This window comes from Euprymna scolopes, chromosome 18, assembly GCF_053919585.1.
Source record: "Euprymna scolopes isolate OS-2025 chromosome 18, ASM5391958v1, whole genome shotgun sequence".
Taxonomy (NCBI): domain Eukaryota; kingdom Metazoa; phylum Mollusca; class Cephalopoda; order Sepiida; family Sepiolidae; genus Euprymna; species Euprymna scolopes.
This window is the reverse complement of record NC_136499.1, coordinates 113,102,126-113,128,402: the sequence shown is the minus strand read 5'-3', so window position 1 is coordinate 113,128,402 and position 26,277 is coordinate 113,102,126. Positions and strand designations below refer to the sequence as shown.

Sequence of the window (26,277 nt, the reverse complement as noted above, 5' to 3'; positions counted from 1 at the left end):
AAATTATCCTTTTGTCACTGTCTTCAGTTTTATATATCATGAGTCCCCTGGCTCCAGCGATAGTAAACATTGAGGATGTACAGATCGTGCTTACCAATCTGTAGAGATTACAAAACGTGTTCAAAATTCTGATTTCAAATTAATACAACGAAAAAACCGAGTTGTGCATATACAACATTTACTTGTACACAAAGACAAAAGAACATTAGCAATGTGTGTGAGGTTGCACACGGACGAGCGTGCATGAAGTTGAAATGCTTGTTGCATGTTGTATATGTTTATTGTGTATATGTGTGTGGATGTACACGAGAGTTCGTTAGTGCATATTGTATCATCTTACCTTATAAACGAAAATGCGCCTGTTGAGGCGTCTGGAAAAGTGCGTTTGCTCACATGGACGGTTCAATGAAAAAGAAGGAGAATTAGCTCGATATTGGAAATAGCTAGAGAGCAAAACAGGAAGTAGATATGTCACCTATCGGACAAATCTAAAGTTGAGACAAGGGCAAATAACCGGTGTGTAATTGATATACGTTTATGTGTGCGTGCATGCGTGACATATCTAATAGCATAACAGTCTGAAAAGCATCTGGCTATAAGGATGTTATCAATACCAATAACCAAATTTGCTCTGATAGCTTCCCTCGGCCTATATCTTTTCAAACTCTCCCCCCCCCCCACAATTAACTAACAAATAACTTTTTAATTTTCAAATCGCGACAATTGACAATATTGCATTTCAATTTGGGTATTTTTGCATTATTTCCTAAATTTAAAAACTTAACCCAAATTCTATCAAGTCGACATTTTGTCACATATTTGTATCACCACAAACTACCCCAACCCCAGAGGTTTAGTGCAACCAGATCTGGTTTTTGAAGATACTGATGTCCTGACTTAAAATTCACTAAACATTAATGTTATTGCTTTTACTCCATTTTTGTTGCAAAACTCAATCATATTCTGCAATGACAAGTTAGAAAACGTTTTAGAAATAAAGATTCGAAAAACACAAAAGGAATTTCATTGCTTACTTTATTTAATGCTACCGTGTTTACGCCATCCGTTTTGTAAATCAAAACACTCAATAAATTCAACGCCACTCTGTTGTCAAAAATTCAACACCAACGTTTGACATTCAGCTCTTAACTTCAAAATGTGACTCACTGTTGACCAGACTTGCATTTTTCAACATCCAAATCTAAGCTTCCCAGTCTCTCAAAACTCAGGATTTTTTTTTAAATTCCTAACCAGAGCATCTCATTTGCATATCACATGACAAACTTGACTAACTCGTAGCCATTATTTTTCTTTCTTCTTTCTGGCTGCCCTAGAACAGGTTTGCCCTAATTTTTAGCATCTTGTCTTTGGTAACATTTCAGATCACATATTCTAAGACCAAATAAGATCCTCTCAGCATGGTCAACGTACTGGCTCATACAATGAATGGTGCACCTCTTCCGAATTAAATTATTTAATCACATTTTTGTCACACTCTTTTATTTTATATACCATGGGGTCCCCAAACCACTACCACAATCACCTACCCTGGCCCCAGAGAGCCAATCTCCTTATAATATCATTGACATACAGATTGAATTGATCTAAGCTACGAGGCGCCTTCAATAAGTTTTATTTAAAAAAAAGTATAAGTTTCTGTGGCATTTTTTCAAAGTTCAAAACAGAATTTTATTGCATATCGTTCTTCTAAATTGTCCTCACGTCCGGGTTGCATTTTTGAAATTCACCACCCGTGACAATCAGGCTTTAGTAGAGCGTATTCCAATTACTGCTGTAGCTGTTTATTTGAACCTTAAATCATAATAAATGGTCAGCCATCTCATAAGATGTATACCAATGATATACTTAATTTTCAGGAGTCTACGACAATTTTAAATATCTCTGCACTTATTGTCTCTATAGTCACACGACCGTCCTTATCCATGAAATTCTTTATTTGGCCAATCAACTCTGTTGTTCTAACTTCCTTACTCCTTCCACACCTCTCATCATCCCTCACAGACTCCCTGCCTTCCTTTAATCTCTTATGCCACTCACAAACTGATGCTCGATTCATGCAACATGGTTCAAAAGCAGTTTGAAGCGTTCCATACGTTTCTGTGGCATTTTTTTTCAAGTTTAAAGCATAATTTTATTGCATATCGGTCTTCTAAAGTGTCTTCACGTCCAAGTTGTATTTTTGAAATTCATCAGCTATCAGGTTTAGTAGGGCGTACTCCAGTTCTTGTTTTGATCCTGGAATGATAAAATTTTTTCAGTCATCTCATAAGATGTATAACAATGATATACTGAATTTTCATGAGTCGACGATAATTTTAAATACCTGTGTCAAAAAAATCTGCAAACTTACTGACGGCACTTCCGAAGACGAAGAGTACGCATTAATATCAATATAACGCCATTACAATATTATCGATGTTTATTTTGTTTTTGTTTTTGTTTTTGTTTTTAAACTAAAACAACAAATTCTTTCTTTTTCTTACAGATATTGATGAATGCAAGTCGCCACCTAATTCGAACAACTGTGCTCAAATCTGTATTAATACAGTGGGTTCCTACTATTGTGAATGTGAAAAGGGTTTCCAAATGGAGGCCGACAAAGTGACGTGCACAGGTAAGAATAACTAATGATAGACAGTAAGCTGGGGAGAAAAGAAATGGAAGGAGGCTGATAGTCTCTGATTGGTCAAACAATATCATATGTTAGAGAAAGGGGATTCTTAGATAGTGAGTTGGCGGTACTCAAAACAAAAGTGCAGTAAGTACGATGACCTTGAGGAAGTCCACATATCATTGCAAAACTAGAAAGAAGAATGGAGCGTGTAAGGTTGTAGGAGATTATGAACCAACAGACAAACCGGTCGTAAATGTTTTATATAATCTATAAATTTTTCCTATAAATAGTTGACATCATCGTCTATGGCCAGCAGTTCATCCATTCATCCTAAGGAAGATGTCAGCTACAAAGAAGAATGAAAACGATTTCAGATTTTATGTTTGGTTATTTTTTGGTCCCCCGACAAAGGAGGGATTGGATAGTAATTCATTCACGTTCATCCGTTTATCTGTCTATTTGTTCGCATTTTTCTCAATAGACACACCTTGGATTTTAAAAAAAATTTTTACAGAAACATTAGTCATGATGAAAGAAAATTTTTGCCAGAACGGATTTTTCGGGATAAATCTGGTTGCACCTTTACATAGGAGTAAAATTGTCCCAAAATTGTTCGTCTGTTCATTTGTTTGCGCTTTTCTCAATAACGATGCTGCCATACCGATCCAAAGCTAAAGGGGAAATAACTCTAATAAAGGAAGTAAGAGTTATTGCCCTTATATAGATGAAAAGAAAAAGACTAGAGAGTTCCAGAAGAATGGACAATATAGCGGCTACGCTAACGTGTGCATATCGTGCTGTAAATATAAATTCGTGTTACGACTGTAATAAATGAATTTTTTTTTAATTTTGCACAAACATTAGTCGTGGTAAAAGTAAATTCTTCACTCGTGGAGGGGGATCCCGCATGCTCGGCTTGTTTTTTTGTTTTTTGTTTGTTCATGTTTTTTTAACGGATATATCATCACATGATTTCGAAATCTGTTGTACATCGATCCACTTCAGGTTTAAATAGCATTTCACTACACAGATTGAATGGGTGTATCTTATTTGCGATGTTGATATTCAGTTTTTGTAAAAAAAAAATGTCTGTACGTCGATCTATCATGCATCAGTTGAAAACATGTACGTTGGTCTGTTGGGCAATTTTTATCACCCCTTTAACCAAGCAATTAAATTACTCCATGCAATGGAATCCAGTCATTACAAAATTGGAAAGATGTAAGGTTGTAAGAAATCATGAAGCCGCAGACAAAATCGGCCGTTAATTCTTTTTAAAATGTATGAATTAATCTCATGAATAGTTGACATCATCATCATCATCATCATCATCATCCGTGGTCAGCAGTTCATCCATTCATCCCAAGAAAGATATCAGCTATGAAGAAGAATGAAATCTAAGATGGCGACCTAGACTCAATTGAGAATATCAGATAAAACTATTAGGAAAATTACATTTGAATATCTATATTATATGTCAGTCCACGGATGAAATCAAAAACAAAACCTTATACCAAGATCAAATAAAACTTTTCTCGGATGAAACTCTGCTGTATTTAATTGTTTCGATTACCTAAGTGGTGAGGACGTTACCTGCCCTTTGTTTGTTTGTGTTGCCCCTTTTTTGGGGGGGGGGTATTTTTTGTTATTATCATTATTAATATTATTATTATTATCAAGTATTTTAAAAAAGATTTTATTTAAATATTTATTAAACATTTTTTACGTGCACAAAAGTTACTGATTGTCAGTGGCGTAATTAGATGGGAGCGGGAGGGGGGCGGTCCGCCTCAGGTCACAGCCAAAGACGGGTTACGCGATATCACCCCCAACAAAATCTTTCAGCCAGGCTAAGGTGCGAAAATAGTCTAAAAATAGGATTTATTCATCATATATTATGTAAAGTTTTTACGTTTTTAATCTTTTCTAAAGTATTTAACATTTTTTTTTAAATTAGGAATTGAATTCAAAAAAACGCTAAACGAATTATTTTGAAATCATTTGATGACACTCATTTTATTTTTTTAACTGTGAAAAATAATTGGAAAAGGAATTGAGTGGTTATATATATATATATATATATATATATATATATATATATATATATATATATATATATATATATATAACTACTTCATTTATTCACATAAATTTAATATACGCCGGTAGTCGAATGGAAAATAATGAGACAAGCTACCACATGCAGACACTTAGACGACCCATGTAAATTATGCCTCCATGAAAAATTTTCTTTCCTGTACTTTAAAGAACCTCAAAATCTATGAAACTGTAGGCGAGAAATAGCAAACAACTGTGTTCACAAAATAAAACTTACTCTAGGATAGCGATACAAAATAGCTTTAAAACTAACAATAACAATAGAAAACAAACAAATAAATAAATTAAATAAACATGAATATACATAAACGATCACACACATATATGTATATATATGTGTATATATATGTGCATGTATGTGTGTACACATAGGTATATGTATATATACAAAAATTAAAAGAAAAAGGAGAACGTCTACCTAAAACCACTAACCTAGTTCTAAAACAGATCCTTTGTTTGATAAAATGCATGCCCATTGGCTGATAGGAAGGGGCGCGGTGGATACTAGAAAGCTGACTGGCTAACTAGAAATCCTCAACATATATAAAAACAAGATACAACCACAGAATTCGCGCATAAGCCTGACGAATCCTATAGTTGGATTAAATGCAGAATATTCAGTGTAGCTTAGTCGCCATATATATTTTATAAATTACTATATATATATATATATATATATATATATATATATATATATATATATATATATATATATATATAGTATTGAGTAAAATGATTGATAATTTATAATTAAAATCAAAAATAATAAGATCTTATAAAGCATATATGCCGGGGGACAAATTCTGCGCACGTTGTAGATATGAAGCCCTTAATATTTGAAAATATAATAACACTAAATCCATTCTCTTTAAACTTAAAAGACGAAATTCGTACGGGATGCATTCATAAACGTTGCTTTAGGTTCGACAAATTTAAGCCACCATGAATCATAAAATTTTCTTATTACTAATATATTTTAAAATTTATAATGTATAACTTAATAACTATTATTATAGTTTTATCATTATTATTATTATTATTATTATTATTATTATTATTATTATTATTATTATTATTATTATCTAATTTGATATTTTACCATTATTTTCTTTTTTATTTTATTATCTATTTCACTTAGAATGTATATGTTATTATTATTAATATTAGTTCTATAAATATTATAGTTACTATTAGAAATAATATTATTATTTAATTATTACCAAAAAGATTCATGGTATTATTATTATTATTGATTTTATTAATATTACTATCTTTAAAACATTATATAAAAAAATAACTAATTTATAAGTAATTAGTGGTTATCTCCCTTTGAACAATAAAAGTTTTCTTTATTCTTATATTTGAGTATCATTTTTCAAAAATGGCAGTTATCTCCCTTTATAATTGAATTATTTCAGATAAATTCAAATATAGCGTTTCCAACGATTTTAAAATGATAGTATTATTTTATTAGCGTTTCCTTTGAAGTTTGTATATATCAACATTTTCAATCATTCATAAACTACATTTAACGCCCCAATTAATGCATATTTACGAGTTTTAAAAGGCGGACCATTAAAAGGTATATTTTTTTATTAGTAATATTAAAGATATCCCCTCTTGACCATATTTTTCCACCCGATTTTATTTTATTGTATCTTCGTTTGTCAACATGAAAATAAGTAACTTTTTCTTTATATTTTAAATATTTTCCAGATAGATCTGCCTTACTTAAAAAAAAATGCTAGTTTTATTTTTGGTGTCTTTAAATCTCCACTCACTCTTTGCGCTGATGAGGAGACTTTGTTTTATAAAATCAAATGATGAAATTATTGTCCAAGACGCCTGTCTCAATAAAAACATCGTTTCCAAAACGATCGTACAATTTATTGATTTTGTTTGTTCATCTTTGTGAAACCGATTTTTAATTTTTAATTTTAATTATAAATTATCAATCATCTTACCCATTATTAGAATAGCTGTAGGACATATATGCCTATCGAGCTTATTATAGATCTACATTACAACGAACACTGTTTTCTTTTATTTTAATTGTATTATTGAATTTACTAATACATTAAAATAAACTCTGCTCTTTAGACTGTTGTTCTAATCCCCTTAAAATTTATATATATATATATATATATATATATATATATATATATATATATATATATATATATATTATATGAAGTGTCTGTCGTACCTAAGGAGGACGGTCCGGGTGACAGCAAAGGAGGTGTGACACAATGTCAGTGGGGTGACAGTTGAGCAGCCCTCTCCGGGTGACCGGGTGAGCAAACCGCCCTAGACCACTCCAGGTTTACTCTAGCTATGTCACCGTTGATTGTACCTATTTACAATGCCTCCCCACAGGACAGAGTTAGACACCAGGGTCGTTTTTAATGTGGAGAAAAGGTACAAAAATAAAAATTGTCTCAGTCGTGAAGAATTTCTCCTCCACTGAAAGAGAACGAGAAATGAAAGTGCCGCATCTGAAGAACAGATACTACACTTTGATGTATTTATTTGCTTCCCCACAAAAGCAAATTAGGCACAAGGCCGTTTTTAATGTGGGGTAAAACCAGCTCCCCTAAAAGTAGGCAAAAAGGGGGCACTCTGGTTACCAAAAATAATAATTGTCCCAGTATATAGGGTTTCCTCTCCATTGACTGGTACAAATTATCTTAAGTGCAGCATCTGCAGAACAGATGGTATTTATTTGCTCCCCCACTGAGCAAATTAAGCACAAGGCCGTTTTTAATGTGAGGTAAAAACCAGCTCCCCTAAAAGTAGGCAAAAAGGGGGCACTCTGGTTACCAAAAATAATAATTGTCCCAGTATAGAGGGTTTCCCCTCCATTGACTGGTACAAATTATCTTAAGTGCAGCATCTGTCGGAACAGATGGTATTTATTTGCTCCCCCACCGAGCAAATTAGGCACAAGGCCAATTTTTAATGTGAGGAGTGAAGGGAGGGGGAAGGGAAAGAGGGGACCAGCTCCCGAGAGGTGGGAAATGGGAGCTGGTTAAAGGTCAGGCATGTGGGGTTGCCCCCACATCTGGTCTTTGCTAGTCATAGCTAGTCATAGCTTGCAGCATCTGTCGGAACAGATGGTATTTATTTGCTCCCCCACCGAGCAAATTAGGCACAAGGCCGGTTTTTAATGTGAGGAGTGAAGGGAGGGGGAAGGGAAAAAGGGGACCAGCTCCCGAGAGGTGGGAAATGGGAGCTGGTTAAAGGTCAGGCATGTGGGGTTACCCCCACATCTGGTCTTTGCTAGTCATAGCTTGCAGCATCTGTCGGAACAGATACTACACTTTGATCTGACCAAAAGGCCAAGAACGTGGCCTGATCTTGGGCAAGAGGCCAGAATTGTATGCCCTACAAATGATGGAATCAAAACTCTAATCAATACGTGTAATCGAGATAATGGATCTAGCACTAATCCACCACTTCATTAATGCTTAATTTTTTGAATAGGAACAACATGTAGTATCTGTTCTGACTCTACACTTCACCTTTCCTCTCCTCAGTCAAGTGGAGAAATCCTTTTTTTGTTCCTATCCAGACTGCCCCTTTTTGGGGAGCGGGATTTCCCCCACATTAAAAACTGATCTTGTGTCTAGCTCTGCCCTCGTGGGTAGGCAAGTAAATAGGAACATTATGAATTGAGACAAGCACTTCCTATTGTGGATATCTCTGAACGCACGTAACGATACACTAAAGTTGAATATCGAATGCAGCAGTAAGTCTTGGGACCATATACCGGAAAGAACAGTTGGAAATAAGTTGTACACCATCCATTATGACTACGCAATTCCTACAGCTACGTACCTAGAAAATGAAACCGTAAAACCCAACATAGTGATATGGAACAAGAAGAAGAAAGAAGCAACCTTAGTAGAAGTTAGTGTCCTCAATGATGCTGGATCAAACAGAGCTGAAAGCAAAAAGCTAACCAAATACCAATGTCTTATGTATGGCGTGAAAAGAAATTGGAATCTTAGGAAGATTTCTATCATTCCAGTAATTATAGGAGCAACCGGACTCATGATAAATAATTTCAAAAACTATATGGCAAATATACCCGGTGAACCAAGTGCAAGAGAGATTCAAACAATCGCACTTAAAGGGACAGTCAGAATCTTTAAAAAATCTCTCGGTTGGAATATTAGAGTTAGTGGGTGAATGTTTGACATCTGGTTGGCTGTCCCATCCTCAGCTTGAATAAACTGATAAGAAAGCTTTAAAAATATATATACTGGGCGATTATTTACCATAATTAGACCCCTCTTGGTCCAACAAAAGTTCTAGGTTGCCTTCAATGGCCGTACAGCTAAACAAAAGCATGTCAATGTGGGTTTGCCCAAAGAATCAATCATTGGACTTTTATTATTCCAGATTTTCATAAACGCCATTCCTGATGCAATTGTGTCCGAGATGGATACATTTGCTAAAGCTATTGGGTTCTATTCTCAACATGTGGGTTACCCGAATGCAAATGTATCCAACACAACGTCTGAATCCTTAGAAAATAACCTCCTGTCTGTAGGGAAATGGGCACACCAATGGATGGTAACAATTAATGCTACTAAGACAAAGCATCTTTCCTTTTACCAATCATAAGAAACCTTCTTAACCACAGATTTCCATGGTTAATAGTACTCTTCTAGAGAGTCCACCATTCACACGTAACATGAATTGAAACAACTACAGTGAAGATACTGCCAAGTCTGCCGCAAAGAAGATGGGCTTCTTCTACTACGCTAGTAAACGTTTTACATCTGCCAAGGTGGCTTCCCTCTATCATGCTAGAAGACTACTCACACCTGAGAGTATCCCATACCACTACAAAGCCACTATTTACCTATGCATGGAGTATTGTTGCCACAACTGAGCTAGTGTATCTACCACAAGTCTCTCCTTTTTGGATAGGGTTCAAAAAAGAGTCTTCACTCTAATATGTTCCACTTTGTCAACTAAGCTCCAACGCCTGTCCCATCGCCAAAATTTTTTTTTTTTTTTTACACAATGATCACAACTTATCAAGCCACTCAGGGATAAGGGTTATTGCAAGTACATTACGTTAGTGTGGAGATTTGATGAAGTGTTTACTTAAGGGGTGGTTCATTAGGAATTTGTTAACATTGGACTTGAAGACATCCAAGTTGTAGTCCGGTGGGAAGCAGGCAGACAGAACAGAGTTCCACAGGCGTGCAGTTCTAAGAAAGAAGCTTTGTTCATGGAATCCGCGTTTTGATTTAGGCACAGATATAGAGTGGGGGAAATTTTTCACAGTGGATTCAGCTAGACGGGTGTTTTTCGTGAAAGATTGGCGAGAGGGGACCAGAGATTGGAGTTCAGACGAGCACCTGCCATGGAAATAACGATAAAACAAGGATAGGCTCGCAAGGTCTCTTCTGTGGGAGAGAGGTTGCAGGGTAGAGAAAAGGGCATCCCCCACTAAGCCACAAAGTCTATTTTGTACTCTGTCAAGGCAGGATAGGCTGTTTTTAGCAGCTCCTGCCCAGATATGGCAACAGTATTCCATCCTTGGACGTACTTGGCTTTTATATAGATAGAGAATTGCATCAGTAGTGAGATATCTTCTGGAGCGGTAGAAGGATGCCACCATCTTTCTAGCGACCTTGGCAACAGACTTGATGTACGTGTTCCATTTCAGATCAGGAGTAAAGGTCAAACCCAGAAGCTTGTCAAAACACGTTGTATCTCTGTGCCTGTTTTACAAGTATCTTGTCAAACTCAGGAATGTTTCTATTGAATTTGGACAGAATTTCAAACGGAACTCTTTATTTACTTCATGGAAGTAGTATTCTCTTGTTCCATTAGCTATGACTGGATAGAGGTCCTTAGTAATGGCTGACAGAACAAGAGCATACAACCTCCGTGAAGTAAATAAAGGGTTCCACCCGAAATTCCGTCCAAATTCCCAAGTTCGACAGAAGCATTCCCGCGTTCAACAAGATACACCTGAAGAAGGCCGGAAGTTATATCAACCGAAACGTTGTGAAAAATGACACTCAAGATGAGAACAGTAGTCCAAAGAATCCAAATAGGACAATAACTAATCCTCATCTCAAAAATTCTGAAACGAAACATGAATTTATTGTGTAGTAAATCATTAATGTCAATACTTTTCAGAGAACTAGCTTCATCACCTGTTATCTATTATATAAAAGCAGAAATGTGTGTACATGTTTTTTTGTGTATGTCCGGTAAAGGCTTTTTTCGGGGGGGGGGTCACTAATTCTCACAACTTTTATATACTCCCTAGATTAAAATATCTCCGATTTACAAAAGGAGGGCGTCTCTATCTTTTTTTTTAATTTAGTGACTTTTAGGTTACAAAATTCGTGCTGCGATTTCATTTTTTCATGGCATGAGGTTTGACCCAGAAAAGCAGACATTGACATTCGTTTAAGCACCTGCTTTTTGAACCATTTAATTTCTCCCATTCTCAATTCTCTGCCCTCTTAGCCTCGTGGTAATGTGTCCCACTTTCTTTTCTGCCTTCGTCTCAAGCCTTCGGGTTCAAGCCTACCTGCCTACCAAAACTTTTTTTTCTTTTACACCTCCAAACACCCGGACAACGCCGGGCACCCCCGCTACTCTATTATATAAAAGGCAAAATGTGTGTGGGTATATTTTTATGTTTACCAAAAACTTCCGACAGACACATCGGAACATGACCAAATCAGTATTGTTTTAAACTTTCATCCTTTGGACGACAAATATCGAAAATTTGGCCAAAAACATTAATTCTCTTTTCGATTGACTAGCCTTAATTTCAATGTTCTCAACTTCCGGTCGGGCGATGGAGGTCTTTTTTCTCCTCCTTTGCATTACAGGTTCGAGCTTGCCTGCCTACTACCACTTTTTTTTTTTACATCTCTGCCTGTTTTGATTCCCTCTCCCCACTACTATGCCTATTTTTTTACACCTCCCCTGGGGTTCCTTACTACATACCTACACATACCTAGGCACCTCTGCTACTGTTATTTTGACCGCCTCAGGGGTCCTTACTAGACTACCTACACATCCAGGCAACGCCAGGAACCCTGCTACTGTTGTTTTGATTTCCACCCCCCCCTTACTACACCACCTAAGCACCCGGGCAAAGCCGGGCACTCCAGCTAGTCTAATATATAAAACGCAAAATGTGCGTGCATGTGTGTGTGTGTGTGTGTGTGTGTGTGTGTGTGTGTGTGTGTGTGTGTGTGTCTCGCAAAAACTTTCCATACACACGACGGATCCACACGAAAAATTGGCCAAAAACATTCATTCTTTCACTCTCAAGGGGTCGCTATTTTCTCTGATATTTTAAAAGTCATCGTCACCATTGGATTGACTATGCTTAATTTTGACGTTTGCAACTTCCGATTTGGCCTTGGATTCATCGGCAAAACCACCATTAACATATTGTCCCAGTTGTGGGTCACAATCAAAATGTTGTTCCAGTTGGAATCACCATTAACACATGCTCCCAGTTGGCATCAGCATTAACATGTTATCCCAGTTCAGGTGGCCATTAACATATTCTCCCAGTTGGGGTTGACTATTAAAACGTTTTCCCAGCTGAGGTCACCATTAGCACATTGCCCAGTAAGAGGTCACCAGTAACACGTTGTTCCAGTTGGGGGCCACGATTAATACATTGTCCCAGTTGGGGATCACCATTAACATGTTGTCCCAGTTAGGTTAACAATTAACATGCTGTCCCAATTAAGGTCACCATTAACACATTGTGTTACATAGGGTTCTTCATAAAGGGGCATCGTTTACGTTTCGTGTATAACAAAAAAAGGATTCCGTGTGCGTATGATTGTCTCTAATATAAAGGTTGTGTGTTTGATTATCATAAAGGGAATCGTGTGTGTGACATGTATTTTCAGAACCTACCTCTGCTTCTTCGATATTGGACCATCTGGGAATTTCTCACCCCGGAGGGAGACTTGATACCTGTTTGATGAAGATTTATCACTCCAAGACGATGAATGGGTTTTATAGTTTTTATTTCACTTTCCCCAGAGGTCCTGCAGGAGGTGGAAGTGAAATCGACTTGTGTGGGTTCTTCTTCTACACACGTCAGCGTTCGTCTCCCCCTCCCCAGTTAAGAGGGGGAGACAACGGAAAAACCGTCCGTCTTCTTCAAAGCCCAAATCAAATCTCACAGATCTAGCCAACCTGAACACGTCACATATACGTAATCTGGTCAGCTGACCTTCGATTCTGGTAAACGTGTCTACACTCCACGTTTACTCACCTCTCTCTCTCTCTCTCTCTCTCTCTCTCTCTCTCTCTCTCTCTCTCTGTAACAATTGTAGAAGTCAGGGTCACAGTTTACATGTTGTCTCACTATAAGGACATTGTCCCAGTTGGGCATCACCATTAACACGTTGTCACAGTTGGGGTTACTATCAACACACCGTCCCAATTGGAGTCACCATTAACATGTTGTCCTAATTAGATGCGCCATTAACAAGTTGCCCCAGTTTGGACCAACTATTAACACATTGTCCCCGTTTGGTCACCATTAATAGTTCTCCCAGCTGGGAGTCACCATAAACATGTTACCCCAGTTGGGGTCACCATTAACATGTTGTGCCAATTGGGTTCATGATTCACACATTGTCCCAGTTGAGGGCACCATTAAAATGTTGTCCCGGTTGGGATGACCATTTACACGTTGTCCCAGTTGGAGGTCACTATTAACATATTGTCCCGTTGGCGGTCACTATTAACATTTTGTCTCAGTTGGGGTCACCATTAATATGTTGTCTCACTTGGGGTTACCATTAACACGTGGTCCCAGGTGGGATTATCACTAACATGTTATCCCAGTTAGGGTCACCACTAACACTTTGTTCCAGTTGGGGTCAGCATTAACACGTTGCTTAAGTAAGGTCCCAAGTTATGAGCTTATATTGAATTAATTCAGTTTTTGTTTTTCTCCTTTTGTTTTCTATTTAGATATCGATGAATGCGCGACCAATAAAGGCAACTGTGAACAAATATGTGTAAACAACCCGGGAAGCTACAAATGCGCTTGCAAGAATGGATTCGTCTTATATACTTCTGACAATACCATGAATTTTTCGATCCCGATTGGAGAGAGTGGAACATCATTTGGAAACGTATTTTACTTAAACCACTCCTGCGTCCGTAAGTATTTCAAACGGTTTATTTTGAACATAAAAATGAAATATGTGAGTATACTTTTCCAGACGTAGAATGTGAACATGTTTTGTTTTTTTTCAAAATAAGTGTAAGAACAGGTGGTGTTTGGAAACGATGTCTCGGAACGGGATATCTTTCCTTTATAAATAGTCGACAAACAGATAGATCTTGAGGAAATTTCCCTTAGGTTCTTAAATTGTCGGCACGTGCGGTCTGGATTGTAGAGAATATTTTTAAACAAATATATTTCCTAAATATAGAATGTGAACATGTTTTTGGTCTCCCAACAAAAGGAGGCTGGACCTATAAATTCACTCTTGTCCGTTCGTCTGTTCGCACTTTTCTCAATAACTACGTCTTGGAATGTTTTTTTGAAATTTTGCACAAGCATTAAACATGATATGTGTAAAAAATTAACAGAACGGATTTTCCAGAAAAACTCTGGTCTCCTAGGGGTGCCTTTCGGGTTAAAATGGTTAAAATTGACACTTTTGTGCTTATTAAAAAAAAATGATGCCTTGGATGTTTATAAAACTTTCTGAAAAATTGTAACTAACTGATTTCTATATAATTTTGTTTGTCTATACTTTGCGATAACTCTTGCGTGTACCCCAGGGGCTCTTTTAGGGCTAATAAAAACACTCCATTTTTTTGGACTATTTTACCATATTTGTACAAAGTTTTCTGTGTATGTCTATTAAGCAGTTTTGCATGGTGCTGAACTCAAATTTAAAATATGTTAAGGCCTTGGGGACTTTTGGGGCTAAATGGGGGGAGGGAGCGGCAAATGATGGACTTATACATTTCTTTTTTTGCATAGCGCAGAATTCAAATTTACATATATTAAGGTCTAAAACTGCACCGTTTGTTCATTTTCACCAGGATTTGACGTCCCCTGGTGACTTTTGGGGCTGAATGGGGAGGGGCAAATGCTGAACTTAGTCATATTTTTTATGCATCGTTCACTGTACACTCACGGGGGACCATGCATGCTTCATATAAATATATATAAATATATCATTTAAATATTTTTACGCTGCCTTTGAAAAGTAATTGGCCCCCACCCTTTCTTCTCCAATTCGTTATTTTTATAATACAGCGTTCTATTCCAATAGCTTGTGGAACCTGCTGACGACCCCTATTTCGCCATTTTTATGTCTATTAAAAAAAAGTCGCTTTTATTTATTATACACACGTATAATAGTCCTATCCATTGTTGATAGTTTTAAATATAGAAGTTCTTTGCATATATGTTTTTTTTATTATTCTTATGTCAGTAGGAACACATACTTATGCCAGTATGCCCCTATAATAATAATAATAATAATAATAATAATAATAATAATAATAATAATACAAGCATAAGCCCGCAACATTACTCGAAAACGAGAACCACAAAATCATATGGGAAATGGACATACAGACGGACAAACCCATCCAAGCAAGAAGACTAGATGTCGTAATAATTAACAAGAAATAAAAATCCTGTCAAATCTGACCACAGGGTGAGTATGAGAGAAAAGGAGAAACAAAGAAAATACACAAAACTAACCAGAGAGTTAACAGGGATGTGGGAGATGAAGAAAATCAAAATAGTGTTACATGATAATGTAATGTGAATAAAAAGATTCCATTAGAAAATCCGTCCAAATTCCTGAAATCAACAAAAACGTTTCCGAGTTCGACAAGATACACCTGAAGAAGGTCGCATGTTACATCGACGAAACATGTCAAAATGATACTCAAGACGAGAACAGTAGTCCGAAAATTTCAAATAAAACCTATATCCTTTCAGTCTCGAGAAACAATGGATGGCCTCTTGCTTGCAGGAAGAATCTATAGTGATACACGGGTTGCACCATCCCTAGCTGCACATCTCCTAATCTGGCTTAGTTTGAGCCTATTGGTAAGAAGTCGACTGGAAACAATGCCGGCATCAGCAGAGAAAGAAAATATTATTTTAAAGTTTTTCTTCTCACAGATGAATTGCCGAACCAAGGTTTGAAAGTCCAGTCTACCCTATTATTTTGGTTGTAAGCGACGCGATTGCAATTTCAGAGGGTTTTAACTCGGTTTATAACATTAATGCGATTTTCATTCGAGAAATTGTCGAGATTTCGCGTGGAATGTCTATCATGACGTAATAAACGGTCCTTTTTTTTTTCTTTCTTTCCTCATCGAATAAAGAAAGAAATAAGCAATTCTTAATTCTTCGTTTATTGATTACATCAATTCCATTCGATTTTTACATGATTTTCATTTCGTTACTCATCACGTTGACACACCGGTTCCCGTCAGATCACCGAAGTTAAGCAATGATGAGCATGGCCAATACCAGATGGGTGAACATTTAGGACTTCCAGGTGCTGTATGTGCTCTCCGCTTATCTCGGCATTGTTTCCTATCGTCCTGGACTGCCCCTTGCCACTGGACTCAAACAGTGCCGATTCAGGAGAGGTGTGGTTGGACATTGCGCAACCCTTGCCTCACAATTACATGCGTAGCTGCCCTTACAAAGGGCTTCCTTTGTCTTTCGAGACTGAACGGAGGCGTCGAAATTCATCCAATGAACTCTCAGAGAAAGTCATAATAATAATAATAATAATAATAATAATAATAATAATAATAATAATAATAATAAGTAAATAATCATATAAAACAAAATGACTCAATCCCATTTCGACATTTAATAAAAATTGTGCTGGTTTTCTTCTTCTTCATTATTATCATTATTATTATTATTAGGGCTTTGCACGGTTGTAAAATACGCTTAAATATGATATTTTAATTTGTCCAGATTTCGTATATATTATTATAAAGTCGTGATTTCCAAAGTAAAAAAAAAATACTTGGGTGCCATCAGCTAGAATTGAAACCGAAATCACAACCGTATCACTCAAATCTGGTGACGTTACCACTGTACCAACGTGACACGCATATATGTTCATTAAATATTAAAAATAAACTAAGATTAATTTACAAAATGTTTAACGATTTTTTTCCATTTTGACCCCCTTTTTGGCCTCTTAAAATCTTTTTTAACCAGTTAAAGACCCATAACAGAACGGTCCTTAAAAAATCCAATCATTTGAGGCTTCTAGCGCCGCTCTGCGTCTTTTAGTTTCAGAAGAGATAGAGTTTGAAAATATGGAGACAGACAGACAGATATAGTGCCTTTTATATATTAGATTATTATTATTATTATTATTTGTGCATTTTTACCTGGTTTCCACCTTAACATTTTCCTTTAAAATGGCGACTTGTAGAGGTTTTAGGGTATGCTGAAAACGAATATCACAGTAGGTTTCCGGATATTAAGCAATGTCGTTTATGATATTTCTGGTGGCCATTTTGGTGCACGCAAATGCAACACCGAAGAACTATGCGCAAGCGCATGTATATCAAAATGGCCACCAGAAATAACATAAGAAAAGACATTGCTTAATATCCGGAAAACTATTTATCTGCAGAAATTTTAAATGCAGTATCTGTTTTCAGCATGACCGAAAACCTTTAAAAGTCGTCATTTTAAAGTAAAATGTCAAAATAGAAACCAGGTAAAAATTTACCTTATTATTAACGATAATAATTTTTTAAAAATACAAATAAAAAATGTAATAATAATGATGATGATGATGATGATGATGATAATAATTTAAAAAAAAAAAAAAAAAAAGTTGTAATTTTCTATTTCAGCGGTTCTGTGTCCAAAAATCGGAAATCTGGCAAATGGCAACATTCAACCGCAACGGAAGTTCAGCCATTTTGGAGACACTTTTTATTTTTCTTGCAACATTGGATTCGAATTAACCGGGGGAAAAAGTGCCGTCTGTTTGCAAAATGGCGCCTGGTCAACTAATCTTCCGACTTGCACAGGTAAGAAAACAAACAAACAAACAAACAAAAAATCAAAAAAATAATTAAATATGAACCCAAAAACAAAATATAACATTAATTAATATAAAATAAACCTGACATCAAGTCATAATAAGTTTCCTTCCGTGCGTTTTGTTGTTCATATCTAGCTTTACCATTAGTAAAATAATATTAGTAAAATAATATTAGTAAAATAATACTGATTGTGTTAAAATATTTTCTTTTGTTCACAACGCTAAAAATATTTTATTATAACGTTTGAAATAGAAACAGAAAATCCTCTGCGTCTCTATTTACTGACTTTCCAACGACAAGGAATACAAGATAAAAATTTAACATTTCCCTTATAACATGGGCTTTCAAAGAATGGCTCTTATCCTCAGAGGAAAGTAGTTAGCAAAATAATATTAATAAGTAAGATATACTTTTGCTGGTTAGCACATAAATTGAAAACTACAAATTATGGGAGAAGTCATATTTGTATAAAAGTTGGTAATAATGCACAAACGTCTACGTTAAAAAGATATTCTAAATGAAGTCCAGGCTCTATTACTGCTCTATTTAAAATATTGAGCTCGTTAATCTGGCTATGATTGTCCTATAAATATAATTATTTATATTCATACTACCTTTCAGTTTACATAATTATTCAATTTGAAAACTTTAAAAATTTGTGAATTTATATATGTATATATATATTACGGATGGGACGATTCCAATATTTTTCCCGATTCTGATACAATTACCGATTAAGTACTAAATTCCCGATTCCGATACAATTATCGATTCCGATTCTTCATAAACCTCGAAAGTATTCAATTATAAAGGTTTTATTTTTCCCGTTAAATGTACATGAATTTTCTCAAACGTAAAAAAATAAAATTGTTGGGTATAATCTATCGATTTCAGTTTTACTGGTAGTTATAAATATTTATTATTTTATTATTACTACCAGAAGTAGAAGAAGAGTTTACAGAATTATCCAGTTTGTAAACTTATATATATTACTTGTAATTTATAATTAAATAGGGTGGCCCACTTAAAAGTAGCCCAATCTTTCTAATCTTTCTTTAATCATTTTTTTTTCAGATTAAGCGGCCCACTTAAATGTAGCCCGATCTCTAAGCATTCTCTTACCGACCAACTGACACCACAAGACAAAATGCAATTCTTTTTCCAACAAAATGGCACTACATGCCACACGTCTAAAAGATCACTGACACATGAGTTCATGATATGTTTACGGAAGAGAGAACAAGAAGAAAAAGGTTATGGCCACTGGGTTCCATAGACTTGCCATCATATGATTTTTATATTTAAAGGAACTTTAAAACAAAAAGTTTATATATATATATATATATATATATATATATATATATATATATATGAAATACGAATTACAGTTAATTTTACTAAAATAATCCAAGATGGCAAAACTAAAGTATATCATAAATATTGAAGAGTTAATATCTATAAAGTAATCTCAACCAGATGTAAAAGCTCGATAAAACCAAATAGGAAATAGAGCTTATAATAAGAACAAGTAGTTAATAAAACATGTTAAAAAACACTGTTTTTTAACATGTTTTATTAACTACTTGTTCTTATATATATGTGTTTGTGTCTCTGTGTGTGTATATATATAAACTTTTTGTTTTAAAGATAAAAATTACATGATATATATATATATATATATATATATATATATATATATATATATATATATATATATAAGTAAATAATAGTTTACTTGAAACATTGCTGGTAAAGAAATACATGGAAGTTTGAAAAGCCGAGAGCAATGTGAAAAGACTGGAACAGCAAAAAGAAAGGAAAGAAAAACAAACAAAGAAATAGACAGGCATGTTCGAGTAGAAAAAATTTGGTCTAATCTATATATATAAAAGCGAAAATGTATGTATGTATGTATGTATGTATGTATGTATGTATGTATGTATGTACGCTTTTCCTCGATGTCCACAAAAGGCTTCTTTCAGAGAAGCGCTTGCTCGGTTCACAACTTCTTAAAACTTTTTATATCATCTATAAATTGTAATATCTCACACTTAACCACGGAGCTCGCCTATCTATTTAATTTTATTGACTTTAAAACGTTAATTATTCCACATTTCCCGCATCGGCACGCGTTACATTCGGTTTTCGGTATAAAAAAAAGCGAAACTCAACTCTAATCACAGGCCGAAAGCCTGTGATTAGAGTTGAGTTTCGCTTTTTTTAAAAAATTCCACATTCTTAAATTCTTAAAAATTCCACAAGAGAGCTAAGTAACGTTTGTTCAATGTCGACTTCGTCATATCAGACTGTAGCTTTCATTTCGCTCCTCCTAATAAACAGGGAGCGGGTTTTAAACAAACCGATTTATTCACCTCATTCAAAACTGTCCCGCACTAAATGCTTACTGCTGAATACCTATCGCCGTCACGTCAATCAAAAACGCGCACCTGTTTTTTTAACACTTTACTATTTTCCAACTGCGCGTCGTGAAGGCTTCGTTTTTTTTTTCACGGGCACCTGTTTTTTTCACATTTTCGGGATTTTTTCACATACCCTGAAAAACACCCGGGCAACGCCGGGTACCCCTCGCTAGTTATTGATAAATGAATGAATAATTAGACACATTTATACTCGAGCATACCCGTCTATTTGTTAGTTTGCTTTTTTCCTTCCTTTCTTTTTGCTGTTCCAGCCTTTCCACATTGCTCTCGGCTTTTCAAACTTCAACGTATATATATATATATATATATAAATTTTATATATATATATATATATATATATATATATATATATATATATATATATATATATATATATATATATACTTCGGAATAGTTTTTATTTAACAATCAGTGGTTATGTAAACGTGAGATTGTTGGTTTACAAAATATTACTGGCAGTAATATTCTATAAGTTATCCCATCTAAACAAGAATTGCTCGATATGCAAGATAGAGCAAATAAATTAAATTGTAATTCAATGAATTTCAAAAAACTCTCATTGAAATGAAATGAATTGGTTGAGTTTTATATCAAAGAATTTTTATTATTCTAAGCATGGCAAAGAAGGACTTCTGATAAATGCATTATTTTCACTTTGACTTTCCATGTCTCACTGACTTTAGCAAATAGGGTGCATACCTTTATAACTATTTGCTAATATTTTCACTCCTCTGATGAGATGGTAGACATCGAAACCCTATAGGTTAAGGAGATAAACTTTCTAAAACATTCTTTGTCATGCTTAGAATAATAAAAATTCTTTGATATGAAACTCAACCAATTCATTTCATTTCAATGAGAGTTTTTTGAAATTCATTGAATTACAATTTAATTTATATATATATATATATATATATATATATATATATATATATATATATATATATATATATATGAAAATACATAATTTGAAATCAAAATTAAAAATTCCACAAGAATTTTCTTCTCAACTTAATAAATGATATTTACAATGCTTTTATATAAACTGACGACTACTTGACAGTGCTCCATTTTTTTTTATTTACAATATCTTAGAACTGCATGTCTGTGGAACTCTCTTCCGTTTGCCTGTTTCCCACCTGACTACAAAGTGGATATCTTCAAGTCCAACATAAACAAATTTCTGATAAACCGCCCCTTAAGTAATCCAATTTATCAAATCTCCATTACTAACGATTACTACGATATTATCCCATTGATTACTGTGCACGCAATAACCTTTATCCGGGAGTGACCTCCGGGCCTTGATGAGTGGTGATTTCCATGGGAAAAAAACAAACACAAAAAAGCAACGATATTTGCTTTACGTTAAATAAAAACAGATGATATCATTAAGAACCATTTCTACGTATTTCTGCAAAACTAATGTGTTTGTTTTTATCCTGTAGCCATCACATGTGCAGCCCCCGATGGGAACCCCGCTGTGCCGTATAAGGATTTTTATAATTTCACTTGTGAAGTTCGAGGCAAACCGAAGGAGTATCGCCAACGACAGTGTCTTTATGATCCGATCACTGATTCCTACAAGTTGCTTGGGGACTCGTCTGAGTGCGAAGGTAAGTGTTATTTTCATAGTGTTGTGTTATATTTCTCATATAATTGATTTCGGTTTGTTTTAATATTTTTATAAAACAGATTTCGGTCATTTTATAAAACCGTCTAAAGTCGATGTTCTTCTCTGTTCTTTGATATAACATACTAGCAGTGAGGCCTGCCGCTGCCCGGGATTGAATTGTTATCGAAATCAGTGAAACCAACCATTTTTTTTTAAATCAAATCGATTAATTGCCTGTTCTTTCAGTTGAGGACTTACCACTTGCCTGCTTTAGTTAGGGACTCATCGCGGTGCACCAGGAGGAAGCATCACATGCCTCCCTTCAGTCACTTATTCCATAATAAATTGTAGTCTACATTGCACTGTAGAGAACGTACTGTTGATTTTATAAAATTATTTTTGTATAATGTCTTAAATTAAAGTTTAAAATGCAAAAGTCAAGTATCATGGTTTAATTGTACTCAGAAACTTTCATATCAAAGAACTTATTGTTGATTTCATATGCAGGGCTTTTCTACTTGTGTGGTTACTTGAATTAAAGTTTAAAATGCAAAAGTTCAGTTTCATGGTTCAATTGTGCTATAAACAGAAACATTCATTTCGAATGTGCCCCTGTCTTATCAAAGAATCGACTGTTGATTTTATATACCAGGCTCTTCTGCTTGTATCCTGATAAAACTTCTCAGATAAAATTGTGATGTAAGGCTGTATAGGAGTGTTAACTTTGGTCAAAATCGGACTGTTCCTTCTTTAATTGGATTTTTTATGAACAGCGATTTTTCGATACTTATCGAAGGCATTCTGATACAAAGTCTGTTTGCAAACACTCTCAGACACATAAAGTATATTTGAGTGAAAGTTCAGTCGTTTTGGAGTCCATTGGAAACTCTCTCTCTCTCTCTCTCTCTCTCTCTCTCTCTCACTCTCTTTCTCTCTCTGTCGTCCTTAAGGATGCTTCACAACCGAATCTACGGCCCTGTCGGTGGGGCATTAGAATACACCGACTGCCTCCCTGCAGAGGGTAAAAGTCTCTGAATGGGGGTCCTGGATATGTCCTTAAACTATATCCAGTGGTGAGGGCCCAGCTTGCGGGCTTTGGGGTGTGTGGAGCCACCCTTTAATTAACATTGCTCCCAGGTCCACTCTGACCTGGAGTGGTAGTACCTGTTAGGGTTCCAACTATGGGTTAAATAGAAACCGACTTGAAAACAACAAATATATTCTATTAAAAATTTTTTCTCCAAGGTCTTTGGATTCGGCATTAAATAACCCGAAAAGGGTTGATATGCCGTAAAACAAAAGCAACCAACCAACAACCGAATCTACACGACTTCTCCAGTTCTCTCGATCTCGCATGACAGTTTGTAGATCCTAAACACTTTCCAATCCTGTGTCCTGTAGCAAGGTATCAACGTAGCTAAAATTGATACTTTTGTGCTTATTATAAAAAATTGGTGCCTTGGATTTTTATAAAACTTTCTGAAAAGTTGTAACTAACTGATTACTATATAATTTCATTTGTCTATACTTTGCAATAACTCTTGGGTGTTCCCCAGGGTCTCTTTTAGAGCTAATAATACCACTCCATTTTTGGGACTATTTTACCATATTTGTCCAAATATTTCTGTGTGTGTCTATTTAGCAGTTTTGCATGGTGCTGAACTCAAATTTAAATATGTTAAGGCCTTGGGGACTTTTGGGGCACAATGGGGTGAGGGGGCGGCAAACGATGGACTTATACATTTCTTTCTTTTTGCATGGAGCAGAACTCAAATTTACATATGTTAAGGCCTAAAACTACACCATTTGTTCATTTTCACCAGGATTTGACATACTCTGGGGACTTTTGGCGCTAAATGGAGGAGGGAGCAAATGCTGAACTTAGTCATATTTTTTATGCATCGTTCACTGTGCATTCACAGGGCACCATGCATGCTTCACTTGTTTTTTTTTTCTTTTCTCAAATTTCTTTTTATAGCAAATTATTTTTAATTAACAAGAGACGTAGCGAGTCTATCTCTACTCCATATTTTTATTAACATCGAGGGTGGGCACTGTCACAAGTATCATATCATGCCTTGACAGGGTTCAAAGTCGACTTTGAAATCTAGTGAGCGAAGCCGTTTTCTGTATTCTACTCAGTCTTTTGGATAGAAGTAACGTTGCGAGTTTATCTTTACTCTATCGCTACTTTCATGGCAGGTGCTCGACTGAGCTTCTATCTATGTTTTCCTCAGTAGAACATTCACAGCAGACACTCGTCTATCCACAACAACTGCTAACAATTTACCTTATTATCTATCTGTGTGTAAAACTAAACGTAAATTCCATGAACAAAGTTTGTTTCTTAGAACTACCCGCCTGTGGAACACAATACCGCTGGGCTGCTTCCCAGCTAGCTGTAATATGTTTATTTTCAAATCTAATGTAAACAAATTTTTGTTGTGCCGTCCTCTTAAATAAACAAGCACTACCCAATTTTTAACATTACTGATAATTGTGATGTGTTCTCACTGGCCAACTGACACTCGTCAACCCTTATCCTTGAGTGGCCTTCAGGCCTTGAAAAGCAGCGACTCTTCAGCTCTCCCCAGTCAAAAATAAATAAATATGTTAGATTTCACCCGGGCAACGTTGAGGCATGGGACTTTCTTTTATTTCTATAAAACTATCTCTAAAATGGTGTAGCCTCTTTCATGTGTGGAAAATCTGCTGTCTTGATTCGGCTCTGTTTCGATTTTGAGAAGTTGACTTTTCATGTTATATAACTGTTGTGTCCGAAAAAAAGACACAACTTCCTATTTAGTGATAACAAAATATATTGAATAGAAAAGTGAATAAAGAGTGTGGTTATACGTCAGTCCGACTGCTATGTGTGAACGACTTCTGTATAACTTGTACTAAATATTTATTAGCAATATATTCGGCACTTCCGCATTGCACGGACGACGCCATTGTTAGGGGGCGATAACTCCAATTTCCTCTTGTTCAAATAACAAGGCAAATAAATAACAAACAAGATTTTTTCCCCCCAGACACAAAAATATTTGAAAACCAAAACATTTATTGTATAAAAATGTATCAATGTATAATTGTAAAACATTTATTGTATAAAATGTAACAATATATAATCGTATAACATTTATTGTATAAAAATGTATCAATATATAATTGTAAAAACATTTATTGCATAAAAATGTATCAATATATAATTGTAAAAACATTTATTGCATAAAAATGTATCAATATATAATTGTAAAACTTTTATTGTATAAAAATGTATCAATATATAATTGTAAAACATTTATTGTATAAAAATGTATCAATATATAATTGTAAAACATTTATTGTATAAAAATGTATCAATATATAATTGTAAAACATTTATTGTATAAAAATGTATCAATATATAATTGTAAAACATTTATTGAATAAAAATGTATCAATATATAATCGTAAAACATTTATTGTTTAAAATGTATCAATATATAATTGTAAAACATTTATTGTATAAAATGTATCAATATATAAGATAATAATAATTTTCATAAAACAATTTTTGAATTAAAACAACGTTGGATTTTTTTCCCTAAAACATTTTTTAATTAAATTAAAATTGGATTTTTTCCAGACAATTTAATAATTTAAATGAAACATTTTCCGAATTAAAGCAACGTTGGATTTTTTTTCTGAAACATTTTTTGAATTAAATTAAAATTGGATTTTTACCAAACAATTTAATAATTTAAATGAAACATTTTCCAATTAAAGCAACGTTGGATTTTTTTCCCTAAAACATTTTTGAATTAAATTAAAATTGGATTTTTACCAAACAATTTAATAATTTAAATGAAACATTTTCCGAATTAAAGCAACGTTGGATTTTTTTTCTGAAACATTTTTTGAATTAAAATAAAATTGTCACTATAACAAAATATAGTTTTAATTATTTTTATGGCACCTGTTCAAGGGTCAACAGTATATTATAGTTTTAACTTTTTAATTAATAAACAATTTGAATGGGGAGAAGCGCCACCTGGCGATTCTTTGTAAAACGTACAAAAAATTGCACCGTCCTTGTAATGTAGAAGTGCCAAATATTCTTCTGGTCTTTATAATAAGTGGAAGAGTTCATTATTATCCGTAGGGTGGACACAACACAACAATAACAAAGATTCAAAATAATTATGGGATTTTTTTTTCTTTGCTTGATGCTTAACTATTTAACAAGAAAATGTCTTTTGAATTCAGAAATTGACTGTGGTCAGCCGAAACCCATTCCTGGTGCCTTGAAAATTGACATCACCAACACAACGTACGGAAGTGAGTACGAGGTGAAGTGCTCTGATCTGTATAAATACAAAGGGAACACCAGT

The 26,277-nt window shown here is 34.8% G+C and overlaps 1 protein-coding gene across 1 annotated transcript in view; it reads left to right on the top strand.

Annotated features, from left to right (window-relative positions):
- Window positions 1-26,277, top strand: part of LOC145297772 (uncharacterized) — a 482,067-nt gene that overhangs the window by 128,719 nt on the left and 327,071 nt on the right. The window contains exons 17-21 of the mRNA XM_080144017.1: window positions 2,507-2,635; window positions 13,748-13,939; window positions 17,651-17,830; window positions 21,735-21,902; window positions 26,153-26,277. The exon at window positions 26,153-26,277 is cut by the window's right edge and continues 64 nt beyond it. Coding sequence (XP_080000143.1) covers window positions 2,507-2,635; window positions 13,748-13,939; window positions 17,651-17,830; window positions 21,735-21,902; window positions 26,153-26,277 — 794 coding nt within the window. The remainder of the gene's footprint in view (window positions 1-2,506; window positions 2,636-13,747; window positions 13,940-17,650; window positions 17,831-21,734; window positions 21,903-26,152) is intronic.